Source organism: Nicotiana sylvestris, chromosome 6, assembly GCF_000393655.2.
Source record: "Nicotiana sylvestris chromosome 6, ASM39365v2, whole genome shotgun sequence".
Taxonomy (NCBI): domain Eukaryota; kingdom Viridiplantae; phylum Streptophyta; class Magnoliopsida; order Solanales; family Solanaceae; genus Nicotiana; species Nicotiana sylvestris.
Genome location: NC_091062.1, coordinates 76,403,487 through 76,413,708, shown reverse-complemented (window position 1 = coordinate 76,413,708; position 10,222 = coordinate 76,403,487). Strand labels below are relative to the sequence as shown.

At 37.3% G+C, this 10,222-nt stretch overlaps 1 protein-coding gene across 1 annotated transcript; it reads left to right on the top strand.

Moving 5' to 3' along the window:
- Nucleotides 1-8,758, top strand: LOC104227556 (uncharacterized). The gene is made up of 9 exons (XM_070148632.1): nt 1-215; nt 978-1,221; nt 6,991-7,140; nt 7,266-7,323; nt 7,428-7,520; nt 7,728-7,826; nt 7,949-8,040; nt 8,192-8,251; nt 8,352-8,758. The coding sequence occupies exons 1-9, from the start codon at nt 1-3 to the stop codon at nt 8,529-8,531; spliced, it is 1,191 nt and encodes a 396-aa protein (XP_070004733.1). The 3' UTR covers nt 8,532-8,758.
- The last annotated feature ends 1,464 nt before the right edge of the window (nt 8,759-10,222 follow it).

The window sequence follows — 10,222 nt, the reverse complement described above, 5'->3', positions numbered from 1 at the left end:
ATGGCAAAATCAAGCTCAATGGACAAGCTTCGGCAGCTAAATCACCAACTTCATTCACCTTGTATCATCATGATTTCCAGAGCAATCTCCATATCACCTAATTCTCTAATTACGAAACAATCTTCTCTTCTCTCCAATCAGCTCCCCCCACGTCAACTATCCCCTTCCTTCACTTCCGCACGCCATTTTTTTAGTTCTCGCGACCCCTACGCCAAGTACGTAAAATATTTGCTTTGTATTTTCTTAGCCCCGTTTGGTCATAGGTTTTGCCGAGTTTTTTCCAAAAAATATTTGGCAAAATCTGTTTGTTTATTGATTTTATCCATATTTTGGCAGATTAAACAAAATTTCCAAATCCTAAAACTCTATAGTTCTTTCGCTCAAAATATTACTGTTGAATATTTTAATAATTTTAAAATTACCCCAAAATTTTGTATTTTATAAAAAAACTCATCATCTGTTATGATCCAACTAACTAATCCACGAGCTAGTTACTATCATTTTTTTTGACTGATGAATCTTGTAATATTATTGCAATTTGACGAATTGTAGTAGCTAGTAATTGTGTTATCCGCAGTTGATATTAAAATATCAGGTTATGATTTTATATTGTGTATTATGTAGTTAATTATAAAAATGATAATTTTGTGTCAAACTTATCTATGTTCGGGACTATGGTTTGTGATAATGATAATGAATGTCATCAATGAAGGTTCTCTATATACATGATTAACAAGTTTGTTTGTTTGGTATTGTTACCTATTTTTGATAGGTTTTAGAACTTATGGGTATAAGTCACGTTTCATATTTTTTTTAAAAAAAATGAAATATGTTTTGAAAAATTATGTCCAAACATATTTTCATCTTCGAACCAAACTTCACCCAAATAAAATTTTTAAAATAAATTTGAAAATCTATGACCAAACGCTAACTTAATAAAAAGTTTGTAGCGATTGATTTAATGTTTTCTTTTGAAGGTATTATGTACGGGCGCCGGTAAATTGGGGAATTCACATAGTACCAGAGAAGAAGGCGTATGTTGTGGAGCGGTTTGGGCAATATGTGAAAACATTGACACCTGGACTTCACCTATTGGTCCCTTTTATTGATAGAGTTGCATATGCGCATTCACTCAAGGAAGAGGCTATTCCCATACCTGATCAGACCGCCATTACCAAGGATAATGTCAGCATTTCGATTGATGGTGTCCTCTATGTCAAGGTTAATTAATCTTTACTTCTTATTATGAACATAAACTGATTAGGTGATCAGATATGCTATGATGTTTTACTTATCATTTTAACTTGAGTTGCTAATTGATGTTTTATTATATGTAATTCTCTGCTGTTACTTGCTATGATGTCGTCAGTGCATAGAACTAACTCTAAGGGTCGTATGGTAGAGTGTATAAGAATAGTCTTGAATAAATTGTATTAGTAATGCACTGATTAATAATATATGGATTCGTAATGCAAGCATTAGTTATGGAGAGATTATTTTTTAGCCATTCTTAGTGTTGTGTATTAAAAATTAAAATGCATTGCATGATTTTTAAGAAAATTACTTGTTTACAAAAATATCCTCAATATTCTTTAGCTTTAAGGGACTTTAAGGGTAATTTTGTCTTTAACCATGCTGATGCATGCATTAATAGTCTTGGTATTGCTAATACCATAGTTTGGTATGCATTAGCTATACATAGAATAATACCAAATAGGGTGTATAACTAATATAACTAATGTTTGTATTAGTTATACATAAGTTGAAAAAGTGTACCAAACGTGATCGCTGCGGCAGAGCCACCTTATAGGAAGGGGTGTCAAACAACATCCCTTTGCAGGAAAAATACACTGTGTAGGCAGGTAAAAAGAAAATATTATATGTATATGTACTATTTATTAATTCCCCTTAATTTTCTGGTATGTTTACTGTTAGAAACCAAAGAAGTTCTATATTTCATATCTAGAAGAGAAGATTAAAAGGCCTATTTATAATACTAATTCACTTATTCTATTAGTTGCCATACACCTAATTACACCTACTATACAACTCATATATATGTGCTAGCTATGATGTAGTACATGTGTATACATGTGCTATACAACTTGTATTACACCTACTATACAACTCATATACATGTGCTAGCTATGATGTAATACATGTGTATACATGTGCTAGACAACTTGTATGTCAACACTCCCCCTCAAGTTGGAGCATATATATTGATCATGCCTAACTTGTTACAGATATATTCAACTCGAGCTCCATTAAAAGCTTTTGTGAAAATGTCTCCCAATTGATCTCCAGTTCTAACATGACCTATAGAGATGAGCTTTTGTTGAATCTTTTCACGAACAAAGTGACAATCTATTTCAATGTGCTTAGTCCTTTCGTGAAATACAGGATTAAAGGAGATATGAAGAGCAACTTGATTATCACACCACAACTTTGCTGGCAATGTAGTTTGGAAGCCAACTTCACTTAATAGTTGATGTACCCATACAACCTCACACGCAGATTGTGTCATAGCTCTGTATTCTGCTTCCGCACTAGATCGAGATACGACATTTTGTTTCTTACTCTTCCACGAAATCAAGTTTCCACCAACAAAAACGCAATATCCTGTCGTGGATCTCCTATCGGCTTTTGACCCGGCCCAATCTGCATCTGTGAAACACTCAATGTTAGTGTGTTCATTATTCTTATATACTAGACCCCGTCCTGGAGATCCCATTAGATAACAAAGAATCTGCTCCAGAGCCGCCCAATGCCTGACTGTTGGGGAAGACATAAACTGACTCACAATGCTGACAGAGTATGCGATATCGGGACGAGTTATTGTAAGATAGTTCAGTTTCCCAACCAATCTCCTATATTTCTCTGGATCTTCGAATAACTCACCGTCTTCTTTCACGAGTTGTGTGTTAGGAACCATTGGCATGCTGCATGGTTTAGATCCCAACTTTCCAGTTTCAGCTAACAAGTCAAGAGTATATTTCCTTTGGGACAAGAAGATGCCTTTCTTGCTCCGTGTAACTTCAACTCCCAAAAAATACTTTAGTTGCCCTAAATCTTTCGTCTGAAATTGAGTGTGAAGGAAAGACTTTAGAGTTGAAATTCCTGTAATATCACTTCCAGTAATAACGATGTCATCAACATATACTACCAATAAAAGAATACCATCATCAGACTTTTTATAAAACACCGTATGATCGCAATTGCTTTTCTTCATCCCATATTCTAGAACAGCCTCACTAAATCTGCCAAACCAAGCACGGGGACTCTGTTTCAGCCCATAAAGAGATTTTCGAAGACGACATACCTTTCCACACTCCCCCTGAGCAACAAACCCAGGTGGTTGCTCCATATATACTTCTTCCTGAAGATCTCCATGTAGAAAAACATTCTTTATATCAAGCTGATGCAGAGGCCAATCATAAGTAGCTGCCATGGAAATGAATAATCGAACAGAAGCTAACTTGGCGACCGGGGAAAAAGTATCCAAATAGTCGACTCCATAGGTCTGTGCATACCCTTTTGCAACAAGGCGTGCCTTAAGGCGAGCTACTGTCCCATCGGAGTTAAACTTAACAGCAAATACCCACTTGCACCCAATAGCCTTTTTGTTAGTGGGCAGATCGGCCAACTCCCAAGTACCATTCTCATCTAAAGCCATCATCTCTTCTATCATTGCATCATGCCAACCTGGGTGGGACAATGCTTCACGAACAGTTTTAGGTATCCTAGCAGAATCTAATGATGCAATAAACGAGCTAGAAGAAGTAGACAAATGGTCATAAGACACAAAAGAAGAAATAGGATAAGTACATTGTCGTGTACCTTTGCGAATGGCAATAGGAAGATCCAAACTAGGATCAGGTTGGATCTACCGACGAAGCAGAAGTAGGTAAATGATCAGGTTCTGAGGTTTGTTGTCGCCTGGTATACACACGAAGAACAGGTGGCTGCTCGGATGGTCGATCGAGGGAAACGGGTGAATGAGGAAGAGGTGTTGGAGAACTAACTGGATGTGTGACAGTGTAGACCAAAGTATCATCTTCTTCCTCAGGACTGTTATAAACATATGAAGAAAAGAACGGATAATTTTCATGGAATGTGACATCGGCAGACACTAAGTACCTTTTGAGATCTGGAGAATAACACCGATAACCTTTCTGAAGACGTGAGTACCCTAAGAACACACACTTAAGGGCCTTTGGATCTAATTTAGTTACCTGTGGACGAACATCACGAACAAAACAAGTACAACCAAATATTTTGGGTTCAATAGGAAATAATGGCTTAGAGGAAAAAAGAATGTTGTAAGGAATATTACCATGAAGTACAGAAGATGGCATACGATTTATTAAAAAACAAGCTGTAGAGACGGCATCAGCCCAAAAACATTTTGGCACTTTCATTTGAAAGAGGAGTGCTCGGCCTACTTCAAGAAGATGTCTATTTTTTCGTTCCGCAACCCCATTTTGAGAAGGGGTGTCAACACAAGAAGATTGATGTAGAATACCATTTGTAGCCATATAATCTTTAAACAAATCCGAAAAATATTCTTTTGCATTGTCACTCCTTAAATTACGAACGGAAACATTAAAATGAGTTTTTATTTCAGCACAAAAAGCACAAAAAATTGAAAACAACTCCGAACGATTTTTCATTAAATATAACCAAGTAACACGAGAATGATCATCCACAAAGGTAACAAAATATCTAAAACCAGTTTTAGAGATAATAGGACATGGACCCCAAACATCGGTGTGAACTAACTCAAAAGGTAAGTCGACCCGTTTATTGACTCTAGAAACTTTAGGAAGGCGATGGTGTTTAGCAAACTGACATGACTCACAATCTAAAGAGGAAATACTCTGAAACTGAGGATATAACTTCTTCAAACTAGACAAGGATGGATGACCCAATTGACAGTGTACATCAAAGGGAGACAACACAGTTGAACAAGAAATGGATTTCGGCACCTGTGATTCAAGAACATAGAGACCCCCAGACTTAGAACCTTTACCAATAATCTGCTTCGTCGTAAGATCCTGAAAAAGATAATAATTAGGAAAAAATGAGACACAACAATTTAGAGTACGAGTAAGTTTACTGACAGATATTAGATTGAAAGAAAAATCAGGCAAATTTAAGACGGAACTAAGGGAAAGAGAAGATGTTGGGTTAACAGTGCCAGACCCTAAAACATATGAGGTAGACCCATCGGCTAAAGTAACTGTGGAACATTGGGTATGTGACTGAAAAGTGGAAAAGAGTTTAGAGTTACCTGTCATATGATCTGTGGCACCAGAATCAATGACCCATTTGGATGACGAAGAGAGGAGACACTTAGTGGTTTTACCTGACTCGGGGATAGTATTGATAGGAGGAGATGATGACTGAGATGGTGAAATAGTCTCGGAAGTGGCGATGTTGGCATACTGAGATCTTTTGTTCTTATTCTGAAGCTTCACACAATAACGTATGGTATGACCGAGCTCATGACAATAAAAACATTCAACTTCCCCTTGCTTTAGGTCTCGACTATCGCTACTCCGATTGCGATTACTATGACTCCTATTCTTTTGGACGCGGCTAAGCAGAGCACCACTATCGATCGTGGCTGTCGGACCTGGATGAGACTTTTCAGTACGCAACACTCTTGTAAAGGCCTCTTTCAAGGAAGAGATAGCAGTCCCAGATAAAATCTGCGATTTGGCCCCTTCAAATTCGGGAGAAAGACCAGAAAGGAAACTCATGACCGCCAGTTGTTCATGCTGAGCCTGTTGTACCTTCACATCTGGACTAAACGGCAATATAACATTAAGCTCATCATACACCTTCTTAAACTCTGAGAAGTAAGTGGTGAGAGAGCGATCTTGCATGGATGGATGGTAAAATGCCTGGCACACATCATACATGCGAGACAAGTTTCCTTTGCCAGAGTACAAAAAATCTAAATAATCCATTAGATCCTTCACATAATCACAATGAGAAACTAGATCATTTACCTCACTGTGCATCGAATTCTTGATTTGGAGAAACAATTTTGCATCCTCCTTTAACCAGACTGATTTAGTCTCATCCTTGGGTGGATCATCAACCAAGTGGTTCTCTTTGTCGATGCTCCGCAAATAGAGACGGATCGTCTTACTCCAATCCATGTAATTGGAACCCATGAACTTATTCTCCGTAATTTTGGACATAACCGGAATGACATCAACGGTAGATTTCGTTTCAGTCATCTTGCACTCGAATAATAGCAGAATCAAATAGTCAAGAACAATGCAGTGAAATTTGAACAGTGCAGTGAACAATGATATTTGAATAGTACAATGAACAGTGAATAGTAATATTTGAACAGTGAACAGAATAGTAAACAGTGCCGGAACAGTGATCTTGGAAAATGAAAGTTGTCAGGAAAAAAAAATTCTGACAGTACCACTTTGGTCGGAATAGTGAGTAGAAAAATCTGTAAAGAAGCGACCGGGGCAAAAAATGGCCGGAAATAGTGAAATAGAATCAAAGCAGCGAAAGACTGTTCTGAACAAAAATAATTCGAACGGGGAAAAAAAATTCCCAACAACAAACTGATGAAAAAACTTCAATGCTCTGATACCATGTTAGAAACCAAAGAAGTTCTATATTTCATATCTAGAAGAGAAAATTACAAGGCCTATTTATAATACTAATTCACTTAATCTATTAGTTGTCATACATCTAATTACACCTACTATACAACTCATATACATTTGCTAGCTATGATGTAGTACATGTGTATACATGTGCTACACAACTTGTATTACACATACTATACAACTCATATACATGTGCTAGCTATGATGTAGTACATGTGTATACATGTGCTAGACAACTTGTATGTCAACATTTACTTTTATATATTTTGACACCACTTAGTGAAATTTTTGTTCCGTCATTGAACATGATATTACTAATACACAAAGCTAACGCATGCAATTATAGACAGTGGACCCCAAATTGGCGTCATATGGAGTTGAGAATCCATTGTATGCGGTAATTCAAATAGCACAGACAACTATGCGAAGTGAGCTTGGTAAGATCACCCTCGACAAGACCTTTGAGGAAAGGGACACATTGAATGACAAGATTGTGGTAAGTTTTTATCGATCAGAAAACTATAGCCTCGTTCCATTCAGTTTCTCCTTCACCAATACCGTTTGGCTATTTGTTCTTTCACTTTAAGATTTTATAGCCTCGTCCCATTGTGTTTCTTTCAGATGGCCATTAATGATGCTGCAAAAGACTGGGGCTTGAAATGTCTTCGTTATGAAATAAGTACATAGGAGCTTAGCCTGTTCTGCTCTGCTGATTTCTTCATCATTACTAAAGCATTTTATCTGTTCTTCATTGCTGAATATGTATTAATATTTCCTCTTCAGGGGATATATCTCCTCCACCTGGGGTTAGGGCAGCCATGGAGATGCAGGCAGAAGCAGAACGTAAAAAGAGAGCTCAAGTTCTGGAGTCTGAAGGTAATAGTCCCTGATTTGAGGTAGATTGTGCAGGCAATAAGGAGGAGCATGCTTTTCTATATCACATTGGTTACACTTACCTACATTTCCGAGTAAAAGCATATACTGAACAGTACACCAAATTTACTGCATTTATTCTGTCCTAACTTCATGTTTAGCCTGTGACTGTAAATTCTGTGTCAAATTTATGTCTGTCACATACAACAGGTGAGAGGCAGGCGAATATAAATATCGCCGATGGAAGGAAGAGTTCTGTGATCCTTGCCTCTGAAGCTGCAAGGATGGACCAGGTCAACAGAGCACAAGGTTAGTAAACTTTGGACATTTACCTTTTCCCCTTACATTCAGCAACAAGTTTGTGAAGCCAGATTTGTTTCTGAGATCATCAAACCTGTTTTACTGATCATCAAACCTCTCTGATGAATCAGGTGAAGCTGAAGCCATCCTCTCTAGAGCACAAGCTACAGCGAAAGGAATAGCCTTGGTGTCGCGAACCCTTAAAGAGCATGGAGGTACAGAGGTGAGATTATTATGTCTAACTCTTTTTCCACGACATGTAACAAGATTTTGGATAAAAATATGCTTGATTATATTCATTCATTAACTTTGGATTGTAATATTACATTACATCAATGCTAATCTGCATCGTCTTTTATTATCGGGTTTTGTAGGCAGCAAGCTTGAGGATTGCAGAGCAGTACATCCAAGCCTTCAGTAACATTGCAAAGGAGGTGAAGCATGACAGAAACCTTCTAATTTAGCAAATCATCATACGTTACTGCATTTTCTAATCCTTTTTTATTTTCTGTTCTTCTCTTTTCAATTTTAAAGGGTACAACACTGTTACTTCCTACAAATGCTTCTAATCCTGCCAGCATGGTGGCTCAAGCTCTTACCATATACAAAAACTTAACGGCCAAGAATGCTGGCGTTGAGTTTCCAGAGACCTCTCAAGCTGAGTTGACACAGAGTGATTTATCTGCTGAGTCAATTGACAAGAAGGATCACTGAGTGCTTTGTTAGACTCGTTTATAGGGTAGCTTTATCTTTTAATTAGCCATTCTGGATTATTTAGCTTTACACACATCTCTAGTCTTGAGTAGATCTGGTCAATGATAGGATGCCTATTCTTTTCACATGGACTTGCTTGCACCATTGTTCCGCTGATTGTGTTACTGAGAGAGCGGATCCAAGATTTAAACTCTATGAGTTCAATCTCTAAGTTTTTTAGCATTCAACCAATTATATTTAATGTTATGGGTTCATATCTACTATTTATTGCAATATTAATGAATTCTTACACATAAATTATGTTCAGTATCAAAATGAATCCGGTACCATAAGGCTAGATTCGCCCCCGGGCAGCTATGTTAGAGGAAGAAAAGCCATTGAAATTATTTGTTACGCTCAACATTCTTTTGTCTTTAAGAACTTCCAAGTAATTCTGTTGCCAGCTCTTAAGCTTTTACCATCTGATTTCTGCATTTTATATTTGAATTTATGTCTGAACGTAGAACTAGTAATTCCGTCTGCCTCAGTAAAGTATCCTTTCAGTTAACAAAGAAAACTACCTCATATGGCAATTTAACGGCATTGTGATAAGTGAAGTAAAACATGAGTCTCGCCCTTAGATCTGTAAGGAGGTATAATATCAACCTCACTATTACACATTCAGATTACTCAACAATTGCATCCAACTTACGGAGAACGCAGACCTAGAAATTGAATAAAAGTAACATATACGCAATTTTGTTTTTGGTGTCCAAAAGAAGAGTTAGAAAATGCAGGTGAATGTTTTGACACTCAAAGTAATGCAATAGATTCACATTTTGATGCAAGAGATCTAGAGGCAATTTTGAACTAGCAAACACGAAGGGCAACTTTTAATGACATAATTTCCCGATGTGAAGTGTCCCGAACCAACACAATCTTCAAGCCCCTACAATCTTATAAAAAAAATCTACAAGCCCCTATGATCTCATCAACAAAAAAAAAAATCTACAAGCCTCTACGAGTTTGTCTGGTGCATGGTCAAAACATCAGGATCTTCTATACTTGATAGAGATGATGATGATATGGTTTAGGTTATTGTTAAGTTGGCTCTTCGTGTTATTGTAATTGTTGTCGTTATCATTTACCCATGTCCTTCATTTGGACATAACACCTTTGTCATCACCAAAGGCACTGGGGTTGGACATTAAGTAACTAAGTGGCTCTTCAATAGAACTACAAAGGGAAGATCTAGTTTATGCTAGTAAATTATACAAGTCCTCACATCTAGTATCGGAGACACATTAGGGTTGAGACGTAGAAGTTGTAATATAATAACTTCAAGCAACCGGGGGGGGGGGAGGGGAGGTCTAGAAAGCCCCAAGAAAGCATAAAAAGAAAAGAAAAGAAAATCAAGAGCATGTTGTCGTTACAGGCAATAACTTCAAGCACCCATCAAATATCCACTCAATCCACTGGATAATCCGCTCTAGTAGCAAAGTATCACCGGAGGAAACATAAGAAGAAACCCAGCCTTTTCAATTAATTTGTAACCTATGAAAACAAAAGAAGTATCTAATTAATCTTTCAAGTGTACCTCCTCTTAGGATTGTGATTAAGTAGGAAAAACTTGCATCATATTTCGATAATGTTAGTCGACATGAGAGCTTATCATTTAGTAGCTTAAAAAAAACAAATGAATCCCCCCCCCC

Coding starts and splice junctions, on each gene's coding strand:
- LOC104227556 (XM_070148632.1), top strand. CDS start 1: ATGGCAAAATCAAGCTCAATGGACAAGCTTCGGCAGCTAAATCACCAA. Junction 7,324..7,427: donor ATGTCTTCGTTATGAAATAA/GTACATAGGAGC, acceptor TTTCCTCTTCAG/GGGATATATCTCCTCCACCT. Junction 8,252..8,351: donor TCAGTAACATTGCAAAGGAG/GTGAAGCATGAC, acceptor TCAATTTTAAAG/GGTACAACACTGTTACTTCC.